Source organism: Rhinolophus hipposideros (assembly GCF_964194185.1).
Source record: "Rhinolophus hipposideros genome assembly, chromosome: 18".
Taxonomy (NCBI): domain Eukaryota; kingdom Metazoa; phylum Chordata; class Mammalia; order Chiroptera; family Rhinolophidae; genus Rhinolophus; species Rhinolophus hipposideros.
The window spans coordinates 32,456,800-32,483,995 of NC_138064.1; the positions used below are offsets into that span (position 1 = coordinate 32,456,800).

Genomic DNA, 27,196 nt, shown 5'->3' on the forward strand with positions numbered 1-27,196 from the left:
TTAATTAGCTTTTCTTCTATATGCTCCTGTTTGGTCTAAGTGATTTTAAATATTCATATATTCATTCTAATTCCCCATTTATACATTAAAAAGAAAAACACTGAGGTTCAAAGAGCAGAAGTTACTTCTATAAAGTCCTCAACTAGACAGTAGATGAACAAAGATTTTAATTAAGAATTGACTGACTCCAAAGTCTATTTCCAGCTGTTAGATGAAAGCTAGAGAGGTTGGTTTGGACTGTACATGTTACTAAATTCCATAGCCAAGACTGTAGTTTTTAATCAGAAAAAAAAGATATATGGAACACATTAATAAACACTAAATTGCCCATGGAAAACCCCTAGAGACAGACCACAATTAAACAAACAAACGAAAAATAAAATCTATAGTAGGCTAGATGGTGATAAGTGCTATGGAGCAAAATAGAGTGGGAAAGGAAGACAGAAGTGCTGGGGTGGTTGGAGAGGGTTTTTGTAATTTTAAACAGGGGGAAAAGAGCTTTACCTGAGGAAAAAAAGCTAAGAGACTCTAGTATTATATTCTGGAATGCCTTAATACCCAAAACATGTTTGATATGTGGTAGAGTGTGTTGCTAACTATTCAGCCAGAGAGCCAGAGTCTGGACCCGAGAAAGTTGCCAATTCACTTTTTTGGGCCTTGATTTTTCTCCACTCCAAAATGAAGGTGTTGGACAGGAGTCACTAGATCTTTGTTGAGCATTTGCTATGGCCAGAGTGGGAGGATGCAGTGCACATCCAAACTTGGGACGAACTTTAGATTCCCTTCCAGACCAAATAATAGATAATTCTTATCTTGCAGTTAAGAGGATTATGATGAATTAGCATTTCTGATGACTGATGCATCTAAAAATATCACTGTAAATGTGAGAGAGCAACAAGGAAACACTAACAACAAAAATAGTTTCCTAGCGGGGTCTTTAACACGTCTTTTGTTACAGAAGCAGAGGCAAGATTATCTCTGAGTCATTAGCACACAAGTAGTGAAATTTGGCTTATGCAAACTTAATAAGATGCCAGGAGGAAAGGGATTAGAAAGAGGATTCAAATGATGGCTATTCTTGTATCTTGACTTTACAGTGTCACACAGAAGAAAGGACTGAACTGGTGAGAGTCATCATGGAGCTGGAATAGCATGTATCTTATTAAAGGATTCTGGATAGTTTATCTAGTTCCCTTCCCAGTAATAATACTAATTAACACTTATTGGGCCTTACCATGTGCCAGGCAATATGCTAAGTGCTACAGTCACCCTAGTATAATATTTAATCCCCATGAAAAAGGGGATAGAATTATTATTATCCTTATTCTACAGTAAAAGAAGCTGAGATTTAGAAAGATGAAGTAGTTTTTCCAATCAGTTAGGCAGTAAAGTGCCAGAGCCAGAACTCTTTGGATTCCCAATAACCTTCATTCTGGTGCTGGTTAAATCCACTGTGACCATCCACTGAACCCTTAATCCAGTTGGCATACTGGGAAAAAGTCACTTTATTGGTGACAAGTAGAACCACTGACTGGGGGTTAAAGGGAAAAGGGAAACAGAAAATAAAACATCAACAACAAAAATCTTTACAGCACATATTCTGCCAGGATAGGTCTTCTGTGAATCAAAAGTATAGACTCCCTAATTTTGTAGGCAAGAGAAAGGTTGGGAAAATATAAGTCTAACCATAGGATTTCCAAGTGGAATACTTCAGTGTTGAAAGGGGAAGTAAAGAAATACAAAACATTAACTATAGGCAACTAAAATAATATAGGCTCATTCATAAAACATAATAATTATTATTAAAGAAAGGGGTGAATCAATATTTCTTGTCAATTGTGTATTAAACCCTGTGCTAAATACTTGAACAAAAACAGGCATGCATGCTCACATCCCAATTTTTATTAAAAGTTTATGTTTAGAAATTTAAAATTTCATGTACATGCTTAATATTGTTATATATGATCAAACATTAATATTGTCATTAAAGCTCAAGATATTCCAAGGATTTTTAAATTTATTACTATTATTATTACTATTACTTATTACTTATGAAATCACACAGCCTCCTTTGAGCTCCTTGAAGGGATTTTTGTCCTCTGGGATACCCTTTACTAGTGGATCTTCCCCAGATCTTTCTTCAACATAATCTCTTACTTCTTCACAACACTTGGATACCTTAAAGGAAAGGAGAAAGAGATGACTTATTTGTTTTCATATAGAAACTGGAGAATCCAAAAATGTATTTATTATAATTTTTGTGTTCTATCTTTTACGTGTGATTCTGCTTTCTGCCAATGTGTGTGTACTTTCTAGCAGAGAAGAAGAAATAGCTGCACCCTCCCGTCCTGGATATCTCCAGGCAAAGGATAAACAGCTGGCCACACTCCAGCTAAGGGCTCCCAGCAGATACTGCCTCCAGCCTCTTAAAAGGAGACAGGATCCAGAGATCAGAACACAGCTGGCAACATAAGTCAAGAATGTCACCAGAGAGAACATTGATTAAATATTTTTCCTCATTCCAAAAATGTGACCTGTAAAGGTGGATGGGAATGAATAATTGCTAAATTCCAGGCTTATAGCCACTGCTGGAGTCTCAGAAGTATGCACATGTAATTTTATTTTAAACTCATCTACAATGATTGACCAAGACAGTACTCTAGAAGGTGAGTGCCAAAGGGTCGCGGACCTTTGGCTGATTTGTTCACATGTGTGCCAGGCAGACAAAACAGAGCCTGCGTTTGGTTGGTATTCAGTAAATAAATATTTATTGCAATGAATCATTTGTTTTGTTTATGTGCTTGCGCTACACTCATCTGCACCATTGTAGTAATGACTTAGTGAAAACTTAGGCTTTAGTATTTTAATGGACTCAGCTGGAGTCTGTTCATATATCATTTAACACACCTTTTAAAGGCAATGTCCCATACATGTGTAAATATAAGTGTGTAGGTTGTGTGTGTGTGTGTGTGTGTGTGTACACATTTATAGACACACATGGGATCAAATTATTCATGTTTTAAACTTTCAACTTGTTTTATTTTCCCTTAATATATCATTCATGAGATTAACACAGAACAACTTCATTTTTGGCAGCCCATTAAGTGGCCATTCCCTAGTTACCTAACCAATTTATTGCTTTATTTTTTTAATGAAATCTTTATATTCATTGTTGTATGTAAATTCCAAGCAACATTAGTCATACGACTTAAGATTACAACTCTGCAGATTCATTATTTACATTTTAGGACATATCATTTCTAACTGGGGCCAAGCACTGGTCAAGTGGCTCCTTCGTATGATGATACTTGGGGGTAATATAGTTTTGAAATAAGTTGTCATTTAGATTCACATTTCTTCTTCCTCAAAATGCAAAATTGAGATTTAGATTCACTCCCCCTCCCTCCCCTCCCCCCACCCCTCGCTCCTCCCAACACCAGTTCTTTTGGATCCAATCAGATGTCAGGAACAGAGGTTTAAATTGCTGTCCTAATTCAGGAGTCAGTGAGGAGTTGGTTTTGACAGAGTCTGGGCAGGACCACAGGCTATAAGAAGCAATAAATTACCTAAAATCCTATGTGAGTGTATATGTTTAAAATTATTTTAGTGATACTTATTATAAGAATGCATACATATAGTGCATTATATATATATACATATATATGTATATGTATATATATATAGTGTAATTCAAGATTACATGGCATGGTGGAAAGCTTCAACACTGGATTCAGAACACGCCAGTCTTGAATTTTGGCTCTGCTCACTGACCAGCTAAGTATCTCAGTTAATTAAGATTGCTCATCTAAGATTTAGTTACTTCATGTGTAAACTAGCAAGAGCAACACTGGTTACAGTAAATGCCTGACATATAAAGATGCTCAACCAAATGATAGCTCTTGTTATCTATTATTCCGAAGATTATCTTTAGTCTTTGCCTATTACATTTGCTTTAGTTATTGAAAATCTGTCTGTCACCTTTAGAAACTGGATGCAAAGAGTTGTCTTACTCTGATAATACTACTTCCTTGACAGAAAAATAGGTTGAGGAATATTATGACTAGTCTGGTTCATCGATATCAATAATAATTTAAAAAATAACTGAAATAATAGTTGAAAGCACTTGCTATGTGCTAGGCATTGTTCTCAGAGCTTTGTATATATTACTCCACTTATTCTTCCCAATTGCCTTCTGAATTAGATGTTGTTACTATGCCCATTTACAGAAGAAGAAAGAGAAGCAAAGATAAGTCAGATAACTTAGATGAATGTTACACAGGGAGAAAGCTGTGGAGCCAGAACCTGAATCCAGAGACTATCCACTTAACCATGCTGTAATGACACTGTGCCATCCGGTGTCAGAGTTGTGGGTTCAGGACCTGGAAGGTGTGTGTGTGTGTGTGTGTGTGTGTGTGTGCGCGCGGTTTTGGCAGTCTGAGATTCAATTAGTTTGACTTCCAAAGTAAAAATTCCCAGGTGAACTGGCCACAAGAAAATAATAAAAATATGAAGACAACCAAATTGCCTGCAAAACAACAATCCTGAATATATAAATAATAAAACAGCTTTTAGATGTTTCAAGTAAAGAAGCAAAAATAACTCTCTTTTACCTGAAAATTATATTTTATTTTCCCCAAATTCTAAAGATTTGAACTTTCTGGGGTATGTGTTCCAAGCTTTTATGCTGTTTGTAGATTGAATTTTATCTTGACAACAAGACATGTTTTGCTTATATGGAAAGGGCCACAGTGAAGTTTGAGACAATTATAAACATAAAATAAGCCAAAATTCCTGTTTTTATAGGGAGTAAGAGTTTTGAGCAAAGTCTGAAGATAACACAAACTCCTTTTTTTGCTTTGGCCTGATAAAATGAATTTTTAAAAAAGTTTAAAATATAGTCTTATCATGTGTGGAGGAGTTTTTGTTTCTGCAAACTTTTCTAAAATGAAGAAATCTAACATACCTATCTACATTTGCTAAGCTTCAGTCACTGTTTGCTTGGTGGAACTTTTATTCCTTTGCCATTTCTGCTCCTTCTGATGGCAAAGAACATTCATTTCTTAGACCTGTCAGATGTTTCTGAGAGCAAACAGTGAGTTCTTCTACTTGAACTCATTTTTATTTGCAAAGAAGGGATAGAATGTACTTATTCATTGCAGGCCATGACAGTACTGGAGGCCTTGGCTAAAAGTACTTGAACAATATCAAAGTATTGTACTAAGTAAAATAAAGGTTATCAATTTAGAAAGGTAAAAACAAAATGCCTATATGCATTGCTTCATTTTATTGCTTTGCTAAAATATGGTCTCTGTCTCATAGTCTTCATTTTTTTCTTTCTTTTCTTTTAAACAACTCTAAAAATGTAAAAACATTTCTAATTTAGTGGTCATAAAAAAAACAGGCTGAGGGCTAGATCTCGCCCATGGGAAATAGTTTGCCCAAACTTCCTTCAGTTTAGATTCTAAATCAAGAGATAATTGTGATTATTAATTTTCTTAATCTCCAATGAATTTTTACCTGAAAATTTTATTTTTAACTACATTGAGCCTCTCCAGTGAACGGTGTGGGGCACGATAAATAATTTCCCCTCTACCTTTCTAGGTTCTTGGCTGAGAACCCTCAGTAATAGAAAAGCAGATTAACAGGAGAAAAACAAACAGAAGTTGAATAACATGTAAACCCTCTGTAAACATGGGAGATATACCAGAAAACTGAATAAATCCCTGAAATGGCCCGGGGCATCTCCTTAAATACATCTCCAGCTAACGACAAAAGAAAGATGGGGTGATGGTGAGGGCCATTTATGAAAGGATCCCAGGCAAAGCATAATGCAGGAGGGGAAAGTGTTATGCAGATTTAGTCTTTGCCTCTCCACTGGTAAGATTTTCTAGAGATTTATTCATCCTTCTCTTCCTGGTACAGAGACACCCTTCCAAATAGAGATTTCCCTTATAAACATAAATGTCTCTTACAGACAGGTAACTCCTGCTTGGTTTTCAGAGCTTCTCCTGTATCTGCTGTATCTTAAAAATAACCAGCCTACAATAATCCCAATCCTTATGCCAAAGAGGCGTATTTTGGGGGAGCAAATTCTGCATCCTTTCAATGGCTTCTAATCTGGTAAGTCCTACAGTATCTCTAGTTTAAAATAAAATTCAAAAGAAAACAGCAGTTTACCAGCATTCTTTCCAGTGTCACTTCTTTCTTGAGCTGGTCCACTTCCATCTTCAACTTGTCCTTTTCTGTCAGATCTTCAATATTGATCACAGGCATCTTTTGCCAGCTGGAAAAAAAAAAAAAAGTAGAACATTAGTTTATACACCAGAATTTCTGGACTTGCTTCAACTCCAGTGTTAGCCAACCCTTCCCTCAGATCTTCACTTACTAAGTGAATGGGTTCTTTCTTTGTGTGTTAACCAATTTCTCACAAATGTTCTCTGAACAATTCTAGCATTGAACATTAGCCTTGGGATTTTAAAGCTTCTTTGTAATCTTCACTAATATGATTAAACCAAGTGCTTGACTCTAAACATCTGCTAGTCGGTTTGGGGGGGAGGTCAGTTCAGTGAGTAGGTAATTTTAGATACTCCTAAACTCCTCCTTTCCTCCAATTTTTTCTCAGTGTAAAGTTTTGGATTTCCAACCCTTTTCTCCAACTCCAAAGCCCTCCACCACATGATTTAGAAATAACCCATGTGACTTGAAAGTGTTCCTCCAAACAATACATGGCATTTGTATGTAGCTGTCACAGTGAATTGGACATCAATGATGAGCAAATGTAACAGGTTAAAGGGGACATAGTGAGTTTGATCATGAAGGAATGGACTTTTCTGCACTCTTAGCAATCTCTACTCTTCAATTAGATAGATGGGCACTAGGAAAGATCCATGGGCACAATAGCTGGTGGTACCTGCGTGAAATTGCTTGGAAAATATTTCATTATAGCCAAGTGGCATCATGCTTGTAATCTCTATTTCTCTTTTGCCTCTCTGGTCCAATTTTTATAATGACATATTTTATGAAAGTAATCATATTCAGGTCACATGCTATTTCAGAGAACAACTTATCAGACATCTACATAAAAATACTCTGCTAATCATACATCAGCAATTAACTTATTTCCTAGTGTTTTCATTTCCAAAATCTTTGAGGAAATATTACTTCCCCTCCCAATTTTATAATATCCTGTTCTTCCCTGGGAAAGAGGTAGTTTAGCATATTTTTAGGAGTACCTGCCTACACAGGCAAGCACAGAGGTAGAAACGAACACCCCATGTGTACCCAAAGCCAATGTTTCCTATTTTTTTTTAATTTTGTTATTGTGTTCTTATTTTAAGAAACAACGTGACAACAAAAAGATTATTTGTTCCTGTGTAATTACTGTTTGATATTCGAGAGCCCATTTTCAATTTTATTCTCACCTTCCTTCTCACTCTCTTCTGACTAGAAAAATTCACAAGTGCATCTATTTCACTGATCATTTTTACCTGTTGACATCGTTCTTTGCACAATTTTTCTCCGTCTTTAGAAACTTCTTCCACTTGGCAATGGCTCTGACACTTCAGTGTGTGTAAGAATCACTTTGGGAACTTATGAAAATATGATCCCAACCTAAGAGGTTTTGATTTGGGGTAGGGCTTAGAATTTCATTTTCTCTGTTCCAGAGAAGCCATACCAACTTAACTTCTCTGTGCCCCAGTTTACTGAGAAATAGAAGCAATATTACCTACACTGCAGATTTCTTAAGAGGAATAAAGATTGCATAACAATGTGTAGCACAGGGAAAGCACTTAGTACATGTTAGCTGAATGTACCCCTAGACATTCAGACTATACTATCTTACATGTCACTTGCTCATAGGGGGCTTTATAAGTGCTCTTAAAGGCTATCATGTAGACATGATTTAGCTCCTTTAATATTACGTGCAGTAGATACTCTTGGTGCCCTGCCCAAATCCTCCTTTCCGGGGGGTGTGGGGGTATTTACCCTACCAGCAGCTATAGGTGTTGAGTGTCAAGGGCAAATCTTCTGCATAGGTTTGTCTTTAGCTGATTGGAACCACTTCTACTGGTGATATCTTGGTGGTGATGTCTCCAATTGGCTCCCTGAGATGACCTGAACAAATGACTGGTTCTAATAACTCAGACCATTTACCTCTGGGCTGAAAAACCTTTGAATAATTGAAAACCTTCCTGAGCTCCCCATGGGTTCAAGGATGAAGCAAGGCTTCCGAAACCATATATTTGCTTAACTTCTGTTTTATCCTGCTTTCCTCCTTCCTTCAGATGTTTCTCCTGAGAGCTCACCCTAAGTAAATCATTTGGACAAGGATCCCTGCCTTGGCTCTGCTTTTAAGAATGTAAAACAGTATGGATTGCAAGGACCTTTACAAGAGCATCTGTATCTTTCATAACTTTTATGTTCTTATTATTTAGTGTCTGTTGTTCTGTATATTGTTCGGTACACAGAAGAGAATCATGAAGTGTTGATAAACCGTGCGCAACTTATGTCATAAATATTCACCTAGACATAGAGAAATAGTGCAACACATCTAACATCACTTTATTAACTAACAAATGATTTAACTTTAAAATGCTGCGATTCACCACGTTTAAGAATATTTTAAGTAAAACACGCTTCATTTCACAAAAGTGAATATTAGAAGATTCAAGAATGCTTGCCAGATTTGATGCCACAGGTCTTGTGTGAAACAAATTTAAAGAGTGAGGATCAAAACTCTCAGCCCCCTCAAGGACACCCAGACACACAGAGAAGGGAAGCGTATATTGTCTGCATGAAGCGTCTAGATGCTCAGAGTTGTATTGAGGTCAAGGGTTTAAAGGGATTCAAACACCATCTAATTTACTCTCTATCCCATTTTGCAGATGAAGTAAAGGTGGTCTGGAGAATTAAAATGCCCCAAATCGCACAATGGGTGGTCATAAAGTTGGGGTTATAACACAGGTATTGGTTTTCTGCCCTGGGCTGTTTTCCATTCCAGCACACTTTTCTCAGTTACCCTTCTTCAAACCAGTGTAAATTAGTAGATTTCCTTTTTCATACTCCAGAATTAAATTAAATTATATATATAAAGCAAACAAAAATTTATTTACCCCCTCACACGCACCACCCATTCCTACCTGGCTACCTGGGCCCCTCATATTCTAAGCTTTCAAGATTGACCACTTCTCCATGAAGTTCTAAGTCGGGCTAGATCAGTTTACTGGCCCTATTTCCAAGTATCCCCACCCCAAACAGCACCAGAATAGAAGGGGAAGACTGAAGACTTACATATCAACAAGCTAAGGTAGCCGTTACTGCTAACCCAGGGGAGAAACATACCACCGTTATGTAGAAGACATTTGCCTTTACCTCTTTCTGCATCCTGTACTACCATCAGTGGAGCTGAGATCAGAAGCAGAAGAGGAGGGGAAGGACACATATCCCAGTTGTACCCTATCTATGGAACAGTGGGTTTCAAGGGGAGCAATACTGCCCCCTAGGGGGACTTTTGAAAATATGTCTGGTTGTTTTTTTTCACTGTTTTTTGTGGGTGTGGGTGAGGGGATGTTGGGAGGCTAGAACTATGTAGAGTAGCTTAAGTTTCTCACCGACGTCTTTCAGAGTTTTCATCAGGTTTCTTGCTAATTTATTTCAGAATTAAAACGGGCTAGTGTAAAATTTAAAGGCTACCTGTTTCTGCTTTATATATTATAGATAAGCACATTTTAAAGTATGAAAACTTGACAAAACATGTAACACGTAAGGGCTATATTAGAGAAAATTTATTCAAATTATTTTAAAAAGTCCTTTGTTTTCTACAGAGGATCAATCACAGATTATTTGAAATAGAAATCTTGCTAGCACACTTTAAATATTTTGAGTTATAAACAATTCAGTTTGACACATTTATAAACAAACAAATCTACTGTTTCATGTACAATGAACTTGTGATCATATGGGTATACATTTTCTTATCTTCTATTCTTTTTTATCCTGACATTATACTTGGGAGTATAAAAAATAAGAGCAAATATTTTATTCATTCATTCAACAAATATTTACTGAGCGCTATTATGTGTGAAACACTATTTTAGATAAATGCTTAAGGGTAGAGCAAAGAAAAAAAATTAGAAAACTTTGCCCACCAGGAACTTACATTCTACTGAGGGAGACAACGAATGCAATCAAAAATAAAAGGTACCCTATATCAGATTGTGATAAGTGATAAGGAGAAAAATAAAACAGGGAAGCAATAGGAGTAGGAAGGGTCAAGAAAAGTGGTTCAATTATTGAGAGAGTGATCAGAGAAGGCTTCTCTGAGACAATGCTAACCGAGTGAAGACCTGAAGAAAATGAAAGAGTGGGCCATGTCTGTAACTAAGAGAAAATTGTCCCAGGAAATAATAAGTGCAAAGGTAGCAGTGAGCCAGTATGATTATGAGGAAGCAAAGGAACATGAGGGAAGAATAATATATGGTATCAGTGAATAGGTAGATGTTACATTGTAAAGACTGGCTTTACTCTGAGTGACTTAGGGAACATTGGAGGGTTTTGAGTACTAGAGAGACATTATCTCTATAAATAGACTCATATACTTTAGTGGCATTACTCTGGCAACTATTTCGAGTGGCACTTAGAGGGCAAGGGTGGAAGCAGGGAAGAGGCAATTTCGGTAATTAAGGTGAGACATGATGGTGGCTAAAACCAGGGTAACAGGAGTGGAGGTTGGGACAGTTGGTGAGGTTCTAAGTATATTTTAAAACTAGAGATAATAGGATGTGCTGAGAGATCAGAATGAAGAAGAAAGGGAGAAGTCAAGATAACTCCAATGATTGGGGCCTGAACAACAGGAAGAAGGAATTCGCTGTTTTCTGAGATCACAGAGATTGTGATAAGAGGAATCCAAAGTTTGAGATGCCTGTCAAACATTCATTTCAATGGGCAGTCGGGGAATTTAGGAGAAAGGACAGAGATTAAGAGAGCCACCAGAACAGATGAGAAAAACCAGGGCAAATGGGAAAGACAAAAGAATGAAGGACTAAACGCCTCGGGAGCATTCTAAATAGAGGAAGATAAGATGACATTTACAAAGGATATTGAGTTGGCTGTGATGAGGATTAAATGAGATGATGTTAGCTAACAACTCTGGAATGTGTATTGTGTGCCAACACTGTGCTGAACACATGTGTGCAATGCCTCTATCTATGTATCTACTCTTTCCTTCTGTATCTACTCTATCCTTCTGCCTTTCTATGGGCCAATAAAATGATAGCAGGTAACAAATATTTATGTATTCATTCAGAAAATATTTATTGAGTAACTACCACAGACCAGGGACTTCTTTGATTGCTAGGGGTTGCAGCAAGAAACAAAATCAGTTTTCTTATTTCTTACTGTGTTTATACTTCACTATATAAATCATTCTTTCCAGTTGAGTTTTTTTTTTCCTGTTACATAACAGGTAGTTTGTATTTTTGGTTTTTTTTCATTTAATCAGGTTGGTCATGCATTTTCCCGCATTTGGTTTTTGAAAGCCAGTTGCTTTTGTGTCTGTTGATATTTTATTACATGACTACCATTCTCTCTCAGCCTGTTAGCTTATCCTTAAAGTACAGGTGACTTACAGACATTCAAATATATTTTATGATAACTCACTATCTTACCCAGAGCAACTCTGTTTCTCTGTTTCTACTGAACCAGTTGGGTCTTCAAGACACTTAAAAAGAGGAGAAATAATGATAAGTAACTTTTCCTTTCCATAGACATTTATGAGATCCTACTTTCTAGGTCTTTTTATTGGCACTAGAATACAATGGTGAATATGGCAGGAAGTTCCCTGCTGCCACAGAGCTTATGTAATACTGAGAGGATCAGACAAGTAAAATATAAATAATAAACATTGCAATTTAAAATGATAAATGCTATAAAGATGTTTTGTGATACCATAAAGTCATCAGGAGTGACCGGGATATGGAACAACATCTCATGGACTGATGAGAGAGAGTGCCAGGAAACCAAAACTCAATGGCCAAGGAGACAGTGAATATCAGGAGGTGAGCATTTCATGCAGCGTGAAGGGCTAAGCAGAGGAAACAGCCCATGCAAAGGAACAAACTTTTTGTACAAAGAGAATAGAAGACAGAGTGTAACTTGAGTATAGTAAAGTCACAGGACAGTGATAGGATAAAGTTAGTAAGGGATACAGTGGTCAGATCACATAGAGTCAGAATGAGTGACCTTGCATGGTAGGTAAGGAATAAAACGAGGAGCTAATGAAGGGTTTGAATTTTTGTTGAAGGAGTGAGGTGTGTGATATGGTCCGATATGTTAAAAAATACTCTGCTATGTGGGCTTGAGTGGGGAACAAAAATGGAAACTGGGAGTTTCGGTAAGAATCTGATGTAATGGTCCTTTAAGAACAGTTGGATCTGAACTATGTTGGTGGCCGTGGATATAAAGAAATAAAGGAAGATTAAAAATGTGATTTGGAGGTAGAATTGACAGGACTATTGATGGATTGGGCACTGAAGAAATGGGAGGTGTTAAGAATGATTCCAAAGTTTTTGGCTTGAGAATGTAAGTGTCATTTACAGAAAGGAGGAGAATTGGGAGAATATGACCAAGACTTCAGTTTAGAATGTATAATTTTTGAGATGTCGTTAGACACCCAAGTGGAGATGTTAAGTAGATATAAGTGTTTGGAATTCAGAGGTGAGATCAAGACTATACATAAATATCTGTATATGTGAATAGATGTGTGTGTGTGTGTGTGTGTGTGTGTGTGTGTGATTTATATATACTGGAAATTATATATACTGGAATATATACTGGAAATTACATAAAAAGAGAGTACAGTTACAGAAGAAATCTCAAGGTTGAGCCTTGATTCACCCCAACCTTTAATGGGCAGGCAGAGGAGAAAGACAGATTGATTGAGAAGTAGTAGTCAACTAAGTAGGGGAAAACCAGAAGAATGTGGTATAAAGATTAAAAGAAAAGCATTTTAAGAATGAGGAAGTATTTGAAATTGCTAAATACTGCTGGGAGGCTAGACAAAATGTAAATGGGAAACTGTGGTCTTTGGTGACCTTATGGAAAACTGCTTGGGGTGTCACGATGAGTTGCCCTTGATAAGAGCACTTTCTATTCTTTCTTTTCCCAATGTGACAGTTTAATTGGAGTAGCATGTGCAACAAAAGGGAAATGAGAAAATGGAGGCAGATAGTGAAGATAACATTTCTGTTAAGTTTTACTGGAAAAGGGAGCAGTGAAATGGAGCCCTAACAGGAAAGAGATATGCAGTCAATTGTGAACTTTAAGTTTGGGATGAAAGAAAGTCAGATATAGGTCACTCCATACAGAAACTATTAAAACCTGGATGCTGAGGAATAAGATGTTGCAAAGGGATGAGAGGAGCGAAGTCCTTGAGAAGGCAAGAGGGGAAAGGAGCCAGAAGAGGAGCCAAAGGGTTCATTTCTGCCTAGAACAGGGCATGATTTCCATTGTAAGAGAAAGGAAGACAGAGAATATAGGAGATTCAGTTGGCCAGTAAGAACAAGTCTCTCTCCTCTGCAGGGTTCGGTATATCTAGTCCAGGCTAGCGGACTCAACTCTCTTCTAATACAGACTTTTCAGTTCAATTCTGTTTTTCCCTCAGCTAATAATCAACAAGAGAAAAAAAAAAGTGAGAGTCGGAGGAGATGTATGCCCCTTTCAGTCTGTAGCTACTGCCTCCTCCTGCCCCCAAATGGCAGGCTGTCCCTCTGATGTGACTTGACACAAAATAATTTCCACACAAAGCTAGAACAAACGAACATTTGGAAGGCTGATGACACTTTATTTAGTACGTAATGTATAACTAACATGAGATTTGGGCTAGAGTCTAAATATGACAACAGTTTTGCAAGAAAGAGTGTCTTTATACCTGTAGAGGTCAAGATCCATTACTTTCTGCTAAATATAACTCTGAAAATAATAAGGACTTTAGGGATTAACTCTCTCAATCCTCTAGTCTGATTATCAACTTTGGCAGATGTTTCTTTTAGAGCATTGTAGCAATGTATTGACATTGCACTTATCTTTTTCTTTTGTTTTGGTTTTCAATGATACACTTTATATTTGAGTAAAAAGAAAATCTGAAATAGAGCTGCCCAGGAACTAGGGTCATGAGCACATGTTATATATAATAAGCCTGACTTTGGTCCCCACTAACGGGAAAGAAAAGGATGTGTGCGTGAGACCAGGGCATTACGATCAGATTGCCTCTTCTGGCTCCATAGGAAGAATGAGAACAAAACGAGGCATAAGGAATATCTCATCCTTTCACGTGGCGCCAACTTATTACATAACACTCACAAGTGCACTCCGTGTCCGACAGAGGGCGCATTAGAGCAAACATTTCCTACATGGCCCAACTTGCTAGAAAAATGCCTACTTGGTGAAGCAGTTACCTAAACTTTAACAAAACCCTCGTTATCCCTAATCTCTCAGAAGAGATTAACTGCCTTTCTTAGTAGATGTGTAAACTCCTCGTTGGTGCCAGTTGGACTCATTTCAGACTTTATTTTGACAGGGTTTAAACTAACAGGCAGCAAGAACATCTTTGTTTAAGGCGTTTATCCATGTAACTCTTCGTGACTATGTTTTATATAATATGTATGGCCAAGTCACTGGGCTCAATTAATTCTCCTCATTAATTTATGAGCTAGACATGCCACTTCTCTCTAAGGTATCTGACAGAAAGGAAGACCATCTGCTTCAATCCTTTCCTTAAATTCATGGTTACCTTCCCAGCCTGTGGGGCTCTCAGAGGATAGAACAACAAGCTAAAAGCTGAGGAACTCTAGGAGCCAATGTGTTCCAATTCAACTTTATATCCATTTGTTATGGGGCCCAGGGGTGGGTGAGAAAGAACAGAGGCAGGTATCTGACACATGCACAAATACTACTGAACTCACTGCAGCTTTTGTGTGTTTTAATTCTGTATTTATTGTTCTACTGTAAGGTTTTGGTAGAGGAGAGCCCAGGTCTGGATATAGTCAAATGAATCCAGGTCTGAGTATCAAGAACTTGGGTTGTAGTCTCAGCTCTGCCAATAACTAAGGTTAAGTAAACGTGATCAGCCATTTTATCTTGCTACGTCTCAATCTGTAACTCTATAAAATGAAAATACTGGAACAGATGGTATTTATAGTTCCTTTCAGCATTCTCATTGTAAGAACTCCATGCCTTATTTTACAGAACGCAAAGCCATTTTGAGCCTCTGATTTTGCTGCAGCCACTCAAGCGACCTATCACTTGGTATTGCAATGACAAATCAATCTGGGTGACTGTTCTTCCCAGTTCCCTCCAGCCTTGCATTTCCTGTTGACTTTGGATAAAGGAATTGTTTTCCTTAGCTATGTTGTAACCTTTTGGCTTAGACACTGGTTTAAAGGGATAGAAGTACAATGACATCCCTGTGGAAGCCGATAGTGGTGATCACATAACTCCTTCCACATGGTCCTAAGGATAAATTCTGAGAAAATTTAGAGTCCCTGTATATTGGAAGATTTGTTTTTTTTCCATGGATATAACAATACTCAAGTGTTTTACAATTAATTTCCTCCCTGATAACCTAGCTTGAGAATCTCAAAAGGCTAACTACTCCTTTTGTTCAATTCTCCTTCTTCCCTATTCCTGCTGCATACTCACGGAGGCGTTAAAGATGTCCCCTGTTTGGCATGGAACAAGGGAAGGAAACTAACATTTCTAGAGTACCTCTGGACATGGATTTCAACATGTGACTACCTACAGACTCTACTCCACAGAGGGGTGAAAAGCCTGGTTTTGGTCCCTTCCCACTCCTTGTGTTACACAGCAGGCTTAAGTGGACTCAGTACTCTGCTCTGAGAGAACCCCAAGCTCATTTCCTCAGAAAACACCATCACAAAGTGATGTTTGATTGTGTGCCTCCTTCCTGGGCAGAGAGGTGGCCTCTGACTCAGCCAAAGAGAAGAGCTGACGGGAGCCAAGTCGCAGGTTTCAGTCCTACAAGGACAGTTCAGGTGGCTGTTTCCTGATTGTGGTTGATGCTTCGTCTGAAAATTTTGTGTCGAGGCACAGTGGGAACAGGGCCATGGGGTGATGTGAGTGGCTTCTGCGCCTGAGTGTGAGGAGTTGAAGCACATCTCTCTGGGTGCCTAGGCATTTTCCCATTAATTCTCATAACACACTCCTAAGGTACAGTTATTATATCCATTTGACAGATACAGAAACCGAGGCTGAGAGTTTATATAACTTGTCCAAAGGAACAAGGAATAAAATCCAGGTCTCCTCTGACTCCTATGTCTATTTTCCCATTACATCATGCAATTTCCCAAAATAAGCTGCCCTAATTAAAAAGATTCTTCTTTTTATATGAAGCAAAACATGTCCAAAAAATGCCAAACAAAAAACAGAAGTGACAACAGTCAAGAAGAACGACAAGTTTGACACAGTATCCATCCTTGAATGTATTTTAGTCCATTTGGGAGATGTTTTTAATCATATTCAGAAGAATGGAAACAAGTTTGAAGTTGAATTAACTTTTTTCCTGAACATGATCCTGGCTAAATGTTTGATAAAAATTTCCTTCCTCTAATAATATGTGGGGGGTACTGGGAGGGTCTAATCTGATTCTCCTATGAATGTATCTTCCTAAAACCATCTGGCTGTCTCACTGGTTGGTGTGCTGCAGCCAGCTCACAGTGGCTCTGGCAAACTGTACCCATCTATTTCCAATTCTGGTAGTTTGACATTAGTCACAGCGGGAGCATTTACATCATGGAAATCAGTAATCTATACAAACCAGCATCTCCACCCCTGTTTTTCCTCCTGGAGAGTTGGCTGTTAAACATTTATCCTTGTATCTCTGTCATTCTTAATCATAGATATCTGGTCATCTGACAGCATAAGCAATACTGAGTATTTCCAGACTGGGCTAGTTTTCCTAGGGATATGATTCTATGCCACTACATTAGAATAATGAAAAATGACACAAGGGGGTATAGTGTGCAAAATGTCCCAGACTATTGACCCACTGTGAGCATAGGGGGTCGCAGAAACTTGGAGAACTCCTATAAACTCCCTCCACTATCCTCAGGAGGAGTTAGGAATAATGATTCTCTTGAGAATATTGAATAGAACAAGAGGAAAAGGGGGCAGAAGGGAAGATACATTCATTGAGAGAACTCATTAAAATCTCCAAAAATATCTTTAATATCTAATGTAAAATTCCAGTGTAGAACCTTTATTTTTCCTCTTATCTTTTTGGTATAAATACAATGTTAGACTCAGGCTAATGTGACAGAGGAGCGATGAACTTTAATAGATTCACTGATATTAGGATATGTGTGGAGCAGGGCTGATCTGGTCAAACGCTCAGGGTCCCCCAAGGCCACCTCTCTTTGGACATTTATGCTCCTGCTCAAAAAACATAGCTACAACTGTCATATATGGCTGATAGGTGTAAAATGGTATAATCATTTTGGAAAACGGTTTGTCAGTCTCTAATATTTCCAAATATTTTACCCGAGTAATAAAAGTTGTATGTACTCACAAAGCACCTTTATTCATAATAATCCCAAATGAGAAACAACACAAATGTCCAGTAACAAGACATTTATGGTATAGTCTTATATTGGAAGATTCCTTAGCACTTAAAAGGAACAAACTTTATAACAGCGTGGGTGTGTCTCAAAAACATCAGTGGAGCGAAAGAAGTACAAAACAGTCCGTGCTTTATGATTCTATTTGCGTGAGATTCAAGAACAGGCAATACTATAATCGTCAACGGTGATCAGAAGAGTGGTTGCCCTTGGTCTGGGGATGGAAGGATTGACTGGAAAAAGGTACGAGAGAACGTAACGGGGTGAGGTGATGGAAATGTGCTTATTCTTGACTGGAGTGGTGATTACAAGGGTATATACATAGCTGTGAAAAATTCATGAAACTATGCACTTACGGGAAATTAAGAGCTTTTTACTAACTGTAAAGTAGATGTCGATTGAAATATGTATAGATGTATATATGGATAAATGCAAGTAAATACACGAATGTGTAAATTTCTAATCTAATCAAAGGGTCTATTACAATGAGCCTCAGCTCTATGAATTCCACACTTTCTCTCTGCCCTTCAAACACGTGGGGTTAGTGCTTTCAACAACGCAGATTCAGGCTTCAGAGAGATGCTATACCTGGGAACCTCGTACGATCATTTCCCTCTAGTTTGCCGATTTCCAATCACTGACACAAAAGGCCCCATTTGGTCATTCCCTCTGGGCCGCAGGAGAAAGTTGGGGCAACAGGTTCAACTTGGAGGGGAATTCCTCTCCTCCTCCGCACGCACGTCCCAGGGCCGGGACAGCAGCGGGCGTCACAGCCCGCGGGGCATGAATCAGAGTCCCCCAGGCTCCGCAAAGACACGCCCCGCCCCGTCCGGGGTCGGAAGGACTCTCACCCTACAAAAGGCGAACACCCACCACCGACACCCAGGTCAGGCCGCCCTGAGTCTGGACTCTGCGCACCTTTCTCCTGCCGGTGCCTTCTGGAGACCCCTCGCCTCGCGGGCCCCTGAAACCTGGACACCATGGACCCTCCCGGTACCCTCGTGCTGTTGGTTCTGCCATTGCTCGTGATGGGCACTGCGCTGGGCGACGTGACTCAGGACCGGCCAGGTAGCGCCCGCCGCCTCCATCCGGAAGACCCCCTCTTCCGTCTGGGCTTCCCCCGGGCCAGGCAGGGAGGGCGCCCTGCCCCCGCTTTCCCCAGGCCCCTGCCTGGGACCCGGCGCCCGCGCCCCAGTATGCACTTTTTATATCCGCGGGGGCCCCTCCGTTCCGAACTCCCCGGGAGACCCCTCCCTCCGCGGACATGTGGCTGACCTCCCTCCCTCTCTGACTTCCCTTCTGCTCCTCCCGTAGGAAACAACGCGGCGGTGTGCCTCCTGCCCCCAGAGGTAGGGCCGTGCCGGGCCCGGATCCCCAGTTTTTACTACGACCGGTACACGCAGAGCTGCCGCCAGTTCATGTACGGGGGCTGCGAGGGCAACGCCAACAACTTCGAGTCCCCGGAGGCCTGCGAGGAAGCCTGCTGGAAAATAGAGAGTAAGTCGCGGCGCGGGCACTCGGAACCCTGGCGCCCTCCCGCGTGCGGAGGGGCCGCCAGGAACTTAGCTGACTGTCTAGGTCCTGCTGCCACCAGGACATTTTAGTCTCAAATGTTAGGCAAGGCTCACCGGTTTTCAGTTTCCCGAAAGTCATCACCAAGCTGCAACCCCTCACGTTGTTTTCCCTCCCCTAACTGGAATTCATCAGAACTCGGAGCCTGTGCAGACTGGGAAAGATTTCATCTTAGGGCAAAATAATGCAAAGGTATAAGGTAGTAGGCGCGACCCAAGTGCTTTTCTCTACTTACCTTTAGTCCCAAACCTATGATTTGTATGCCTCCCTGAGAACACCATTTCCTCGTGTCAGTTAGGCATCTATCTGAAATACTTTGAGTGGATTTTATTAAACTGTGATTTAGCTCATTAAAACCTTACTTTTGCCCCCTGATAGTCAAATATGTCTTTGTTAGTATAGGGATATAGTGGAGATACACTATACTGTTTTCTATTCTATTTTAATTATGTTTATTGTATCTGTGAAGGCCTGTAACAGAACATGGGGCTTCACCATTAAAGGAATTGAACCAAGGGGGAATGTGTATTCCTGTGAATAGTTATTTAAACTTCTTATGTAGGAACAATCAGAACACCCCAAGAGAACAGTGTTTCTACTGAATCACGGTTCAGTCAGGTCTGGAGACACTTTATAAAACAAAAGCTAAATAAGTGGATTAATGGGCAATCTTTGGGGATTTACTATCCCAGCACTAAATATGATGCCAGTTCCTCCCAGATGTTTCTGAAAATACAGTAAAATTTTGAAAGTAATACTAAGAAGGCTAATTTTTGACTAACATTGCTTTTTGCCCTCCTTTTCCTAGAAGTTCCCAAAATTTGCCGGTTGGAAGTCAGTGAGGGGCAGTGTGGTGAGACCAGAGAAGACTATTTCTTCAATCTAAGTTCCATGGCATGTGAAAAATTCATGTCTGGCGGGTGTCACCGCAGTGGGAACCAGTTCCCGGATGAAGCTACTTGCAGGGGCTTCTGTACACCAAAGAAACGTAAATACTATTTTTATGCTGTTTCTATTTCATTTCTTAACTGAGACTTGAGGGTGGAAAAATCCCATTCAATGTGGAATTAACATGGTTTGTGTTTAGGTAATTTCATATATAATGCAATATCAATATTCACACTATTGCTTTGTAAGGGAGCATAATTCCCATTTTTACATATGAGAAAACAAGGTAGGAGAAGCTAATGACTTGCCAAGTTGTCAGGGCTTGAAAACAATAAAGCCCATGATTCAAATTTTTGCTTCCTTTCTGCATTGTTTCTTTAGAACTATTTTTCATCTGTTCAATTTACACATTAAAAATACAGTACATATTTATTAATGAGTGCCATGACCTCAGGTTTGTATAGAATCAGTTGTATATATGAAATAGTGGACTATACATAGACTTAAAATGGTGAGACTTCAAAATTTCTTCCTAAAGTTTTTGGTTAGATTTGTGTAGCCTTTAGTAATTGCAAATTGCAGCACAAAAAGATCGCTATTCCATGTTTCTCTTCTCCCCATTTCTTATCTACCCCCCACCACAGTCCCTGAATTGATGAGTTACTTGGGTAGTATTTAATATTTGTAGACAGAGATAATACAGGTATTTTCCCTAGGCACAGCAGAGACACATACACACAGATAAATAAATTCAACAAACCAGGAAAATTTGCCTTGACAGAGACTTTGATAAAGCTCTACAGCTATACTGTATTGAATATGCAAAATGTTGAATCAATGAGGTGATGGTGATTGCTGGTGTTTTTAAAAATTGTTTGTGTTAATGTTTCAGGGGCCACCTGGGAATTAGATACAGGGATACTTGATTAATCATGGAAGGAGAGCTGATAAACATTTAAAATAAAACTACCAATGTAAGAAAGTTTGCAAAACATGTCATATATTATCACTTGAAACATGATTATCTGTTTGTTTGGTTTTTTTACCTGACCATATCTGTTTTTTGGGTTTAATTTGTTTACATACTCAAATGATACAAGGACATAGCTTCTGAAGAAGTTCTGTCCTGTTTCTAAACATTTAGAATTAACAAAATACAGCACGTAAGCTTTCTTGAAATTTGAGGCACATTTTTTCAATGGTTTAGTTTGATATGTTGGATTCAGCATGAAGCTTCTATGGGATTAGACTGTCTTCAGTTCCTTCAGTAATCATCACAGTGTAGTGATTCTGGTATCATTGCGTTTCTAATTTTATTTCCTTTTTCATAAAGGTCCATCATATTGCTACAGTCCAAAAGATGAGGGCCTGTGTTCCGCCAATGTGACTCGTTACCATTTTAATCCAAGATACAAAGCCTGTGAGGCCTTCACCTACACTGGCTGTGGGGGAAACCACAATAACTTTGTTAGCATGAAAGATTGCAAACGTGTTTGCGTAAAAGGTAAATAATTTTTCGTACTCAGTTTTCAAACTAACTTTGTAAATAATTCCTAAGCAAAACTGTATGTTGTGTACCATACTGCCATTACTAGACGATGTCTACATAAACAGCACCGTGGTACTGATCAGCTTTGTAACAATGCTTATGCTGGTTCGCTACAGTAAACAGTAGCTGTACCCTTGTGTTTTGAAGATAAATTATTATTAACTGAGTGGACAGTAAAACTGATTTTATAATTATTAAAACTCAGGTGAGGTAATTTTGTAAGCATGTTGGAAATGGTGATTTACAGTGAACCTACAGATTGATGTGATGTTTATTTTTATTTTGTTGACTGTAGGCTTGAAGAAGAAAAAGAGTAAGAAAACGCCAAAGTTTCTGTTTACTAACAGAAACCTGGAAATTCAGAAGAAGCGATTTTAACCTTTTTTTTTTTTTGGATATTACCTTGTGAATGCTATTGCCTTTATGGTTACATCTGAAGAATAATATGAGAACCTGAGTAAATGAATCACTAGTGATTTATTCACCAGTTTTTATTGATCAAAGTTACTTTTTAAAAATTTTGTCCATTTTTATACACCATTAGCTGCTACTTAAATGTGAATCTATTATTTTTCATTTACTGTTCAACGGTGTTTTATGGGTTTGAATTCTTGCTGTGCATAAGATATAAAAGTAAATATGACTCACCCAGTTGTTGGGGTTGCCCTTCTGATTTCAGACGATGATAGTAACTGAAAAACATAAGACAATATAGTCATGTTCTTTTAACCCATATGATGATAAAAAGAGTCAGCAAATACATTTAATTTTGCATTTAAATGTTAGATTACATTTTAGGCCCAAGGTGACAAACTTGTAGATTTACCAACGGTTTGAAAAATATTACAACTGTAATGTAGACACTAACTTACTTCCATTGCTGTTGTGTCATTTAAAAGATAATAAATTTTTGACTGAATTAAAAAGCTTGTAAATTTATTAAAATCAGAAATCTTCCTAGAGGGAAAACATTCTCTCTCTTTGTTTTTCTTTATCTATTTACCCATCCATCCATCCATCCATCTCCACAGGCATATATATGGTTTACTATACATATAGATAGATGGCTTTTAATAGTTTTCCTGTTGTTACATTATTTGCTAAGACTAATGGATTGGAGACCACAAAAGTTGATAAAATCTTTCGACTATTCAAGATGTTTATTTACATCACACCAGAGACTTAAATTTAATAATTTACATTCTACCAATAAGTTATTCTTGATAAATATGATCATTTTAAACAGTTTTCTCTTCCTCTGTAATAAAAAGATATTTAAAATTCTTACTTTTTTGGCAAAATTAATATGTTTATAACTATGCCCCGTGATCTAGCAAAATTTTGAATGCATTTGCCTTCTGCTTAAGAAATCCCTCTTTTAAAAATCTATCCCAAAGGTATTGTGACAAAAATACAAAATGGTATATGCCTGAGGTCATTCACTGATATATTATTTGGAATAACTGATAACTGGAAACAAACCAGATGCTCATCGATAGGGGATTGGTTAAAGAAATTATGGATGAGAAATGAGCAAAATATCTCTATATAGATACCATTTGATCCTCAGAATAAGATGTGGAATTAACATGGTTTGTGTTTAGGTAATTTCATATATAATGAAAACATTAAGGAACATTAAGGAAACATTAAGGAACATTAAGGAAAACAGGTTTTAGAGCAATATGTATAAACACTTACACACACACACAGACACAAATCACAGAAGGTATAAAGATATTAAAAACGGTTGCCTATGGGGGAAGGAAGAAACAGAGGATTAGATAGGTATGGAGATAAAATTCATGTGAATGTACCTTGCAACATAGTTTTGGTCTTAGACCATGTAAACATTTTACATACTTAAAAACCAAAATTAAATAAAGAATTAAAAGCATTCCCTTCAAAATTGGAAAAAAAACAAAATAATTGAACCCAAATGAACATCAAATAGTGGCATAACTATACAAAGGATATATGATTATTTTCAGTGACTTTCAAAACAAGTATTTTGACTACATATCTTTTGGAGGATATACTCTAAGGGTCAACTAAAACCTGAAAATGCATTTAGTAGACTTACTGCCAGTAATATTGATATTGTTATTTTGAAACTATCATATAGAAAATTCTATCTTACACTATATATTCTGTAAGAAAATATAAGGACTTACATTTCTTTAGAAGTCAAGATTTTCAGTGTTAAGAGTAAGAGAGATATAAGTACAAAATTAAGAAATTACCTCTAATTTTTAAATTGGAATTACAAATATTAGTATGAACTCAAAATCTATTTTCTCTTTCCAAAAAAAAAAAAAATGTGTTTTCCACTCTTCTGTTGAAAGTCCTTGAATCAATGACAACCCAGTAGCACTAAATGCACCTACCATCCAAATCGTGGTCTCTAAATATTATTTCCCACTAAAAGGAACTAGAGCCAGGGCTCTTAGGAATAATTGCTGAGTCCAGGTCTAGAACAGGGCATATGTAAGATGAACCTGGGCAATCTTATACCAGAAATCAAGGAACCTATCGAAGACTAATAAATCATGTCACAAAAACAGGAGAGTAACATTAAGGGGCTCCCACTGACCTAAAATGAGATAATCTGAGCATCAAAACAAATAATGACCACAATATATATATAAGTATATAAATATGAATATAAAATGAGTTCATAATTACACATACACACACACCTCTTTGGTCACTTTTTGACGTTGCTAGGGCACTCGCATTGCTTTGAAAAACTGGTGAATTAACGAAAGAATAAAGCCTTTATTCTTTCTTTTTCTTTATCCTTAAAAAACTTTACACAAGGAAACTAGTGTATGAGAGAAAGTTACTCATAGAGGAGTCCCTCCTAATACATGCACTCAAATGTTAGAAGATAGCCGTAATGAAAGTAGGCATCACCTGTGGATGTAGAAACCATGGCATGAAAAGTTTATGGTGAACAGTATCAGGGAGGAATCAGGCAAACATCTCTGAACTCATGGATACTTTATTATCATCAAAAGTGTGCCATCAGACATTGTTTGCTGTCTAATCTGATATAATAAGAAGTGTACACGCCCTTCCCATGAAGTAATTTTTCAGAAAAAAATAAAGAAAATACTTGAACCTGAAATTAGTTGAGCCTCTAGACCTTACTATCATATTGCCAGATTCTAAGGCAGTTTTGGGGATAAAGGAAAAAGAAGAAACCCGCGAAAGTCAATCAGTCAAATCCATAATGTTGGCCACTCTACAGGACAAATAGTTTTTCCAACAAACCAATGAAAATTTTAAAAGAAGGGAGGCGGGGGAGGCAGTGATTTTACAGACAAAAAGCCGCATGTCATTAAAAGGTTTTTCGTTGAATAAGGCCTGTATTTGTAGCTGTTTTGGGTGGGTTTTGCGAATGATTACAGCAGAAAGATCTTGTGTGTGCTCTGGGGTTGTCGGTTAAGTGCTACAGAGCCTTTGGGAATTTGGGGGATTCCTAGTGAAACAAGGAAATTTCATTTAGTATTTGCTGCCTATAATCCCGCTGTAGCCAAAGACCTTAGGGGTTCATGGACCCCACTCAGCCTACAGCTGCCACTCTGTTCAGCATAGGTAGGAAGTCCATCTTTTTGATACAACTGTTCTAATACCCCAAACCTCTGCCATTTTATTTTAACGAAGAAACAAATGAAGCTGGATATTCTGCTGTCAAAGGGAAATTCCTTTTCGCCACAATCTGCTTCAAGACAAGTCACTACTGTGGTTTCACCAGACAGCCTGACTGAAAGGAATGTCTCATTCTGTGACACAAAAAGACAAAAAAGAATTGGCTGGCTTTAAATAACAGTCTTTGACTGAAAAAAAAAAATTGCTCTGGACCACGCATGCCTCCCTTATGCACACACATTGTCTTGTCACATGTTCAACCAGAGGAACTGCAGCGGAACTTTCAAGATTAACTGGATCAGAGTATCTCCAAGTCCACATGCTGTGTCCCCCAACAGTCCTGTGGACATTTAGCTAACAATATATATTATCCAGTGACGGGATGTTTGTCCCCGTATTGTAACAGCGGCTGTGGCACATCCAGAGATAAACCTCTGAGGTGTCCCCAGGGAGTGCAACTGAAAAAGCAACATCAGAAGGATGCTGATTGGTTTTCCTTTAGCCTCTTAATGACCTTTTGGACTCCATGATAAGAGAAGGAACTTGTCTTTAGGAGCTTCCTGTTTCTCGTAAAATATAGGTCTTGTGATGAAAATAAGGAAAAGTGGAGTAATGCCGAGTTGTAACTTTAACATATTCTTTTTCTATATATTCTGTTATAAACTTAGAGATGGACGCAAGCAAATGTGGAATTCAGAATCATTCAAAATTATTTCTTCTCTCTTCCCCCACTTGTTCTATTAGTCACCAAGTGTACCTATTGAAGTCTATTCTAATCCTCCTTATCTGATTCTAGGAAAATTAAAACACTCTCCCAAGTTTTCTTCCTGCCTATGTCTGCTCCATATCCAGTCATCCACAATGATGCCAGGGTACTCTTTCTGGAAAAAAAAAAATATTATTCCTCTGCTTGAAACTCTTCAGCGGTTTCTACTGAATGCTCCCAAGTCCCTAATGTGTCATTGAATCAAGACTTCTTACATGTATACCATGATATTCCTCTCCAGATTCATGCCCCATTTCATCATCACCTATAACCTGCAATTCAGTTGGACTAAATTATGTTCAGTTTCTAAAGCAGGTCATACTGCTTGATTTTTCTATAGTGTGGTTATTAAATCTTGTACATGAGAACCATCTGGGGAGCCAGACACACGGCAGCTCCTATTCCCCGTGCCCAGGGATTTGATTTACATGGTTGATTTGGTGTACATCATAAACAAAGGTGTACATTATAAGCAATGGTCCTGGATAGTTAGGCTGTACACTTCATCACACTTTGAGGACCACTATTTTATGCCTCAGTGTAAGGAATTTTTGTTTTGGTCTCACTGCCACTCCAAGATTGCCACCTCTGTTTTTGCAATTTCCACATCTCTTCTCCTTCCCAATTCCCCAATAGACTTCCATCTACCAGGCCTCAGACTCCAGCTGGGTTAAAAACCCTCTTTTTCTTAGGGTAGCATTATCTGTATTTCACCAACTGTAGGACACCACGACACTCTCCTGTTTTTTGGATAATCTTCACATTATTTTCTCAGTTACATATAAATCGAAGTTTTGCTTCAGAAGTAGGCATAGGTGGTTTTATTAGGTCTCCTTATGGCTCTGTACACTCTTTGGAGGGTACGTGGAGTGATTGTTTAAGTATCCAAATTATCCTAGGGAAATCTAAACATTATGTTAAAACTAAAATAATGTTTTGGTTTAAAGACCATAGGTTAATGTTTCCTTTCTGTTTTGTATCCTACTTTGATTTTTATATTTCATACCTCTTAATGTGCATAGAATATAAATTATATGTTGACAGTACCTTCAAAGCCTAAACTCCTTAACCCATGAATGCATTTGTAACCTTCTGTTTCCTAGTATTTGATGCAAATATATTCTTTAGCAAAGACAC

At 38.1% G+C, this 27,196-nt stretch overlaps 2 protein-coding genes across 6 annotated transcripts in view; one reads left to right on the top strand and one right to left on the bottom strand.

Moving 5' to 3' along the window:
- Positions 1-1,885: 1,885 nt before the first annotated feature.
- Positions 1,886-27,196, bottom strand: part of GNGT1 (G protein subunit gamma transducin 1) — a 267,022-nt gene continuing 241,711 nt past the window's right edge. For 4 of the 5 annotated variants that reach the window (XM_081079676.1, XM_081079677.1, XM_081079674.1 and 1 more), the window contains 3 exons: positions 22,288-22,331; positions 6,178-6,283; positions 1,886-2,178 (listed from right to left, as the gene is read on the bottom strand). In XM_081079676.1, coding sequence (XP_080935802.1) covers positions 2,050-2,178; positions 6,178-6,273 — 225 coding nt within the window. In that variant the 5' untranslated portion in view covers positions 6,274-6,283; positions 22,288-22,331 and the 3' untranslated portion in view covers positions 1,886-2,049. Of the gene's footprint in view, positions 2,179-6,177; positions 6,284-22,287; positions 23,939-27,196 lie in introns of those variants that run through there. The other variant, XM_081079673.1, reaches the window with a different exon arrangement.
- On the top strand, positions 17,768-22,925 carry TFPI2 (tissue factor pathway inhibitor 2). The gene is made up of 5 exons (XM_081079672.1): positions 17,768-18,698; positions 18,945-19,127; positions 20,011-20,190; positions 21,424-21,594; positions 21,935-22,925. The coding sequence occupies exons 1-5, from the start codon at positions 18,611-18,613 to the stop codon at positions 22,015-22,017; spliced, it is 705 nt and encodes a 234-aa protein (XP_080935798.1). The 5' UTR covers positions 17,768-18,610; the 3' UTR covers positions 22,018-22,925.

What these genes read in the sequence shown, in the direction of transcription:
- TFPI2 (XM_081079672.1), top strand. Translation starts at nt 18,611, where the DNA reads ATGGACCCTCCCGGTACCCTCGTGCTGTTGGTTCTGCCATTGCTCGTG. An exon ending in CGTGACTCAGGACCGGCCAG is followed by an intron (nt 18,699 to 18,944) that starts GTAGCGCCCGCC and finishes CTCCTCCCGTAG; the next exon opens with GAAACAACGCGGCGGTGTGC. An exon ending in CTTCTGTACACCAAAGAAAC is followed by an intron (nt 20,191 to 21,423) that starts GTAAATACTATT and finishes TTTTTCATAAAG; the next exon opens with GTCCATCATATTGCTACAGT.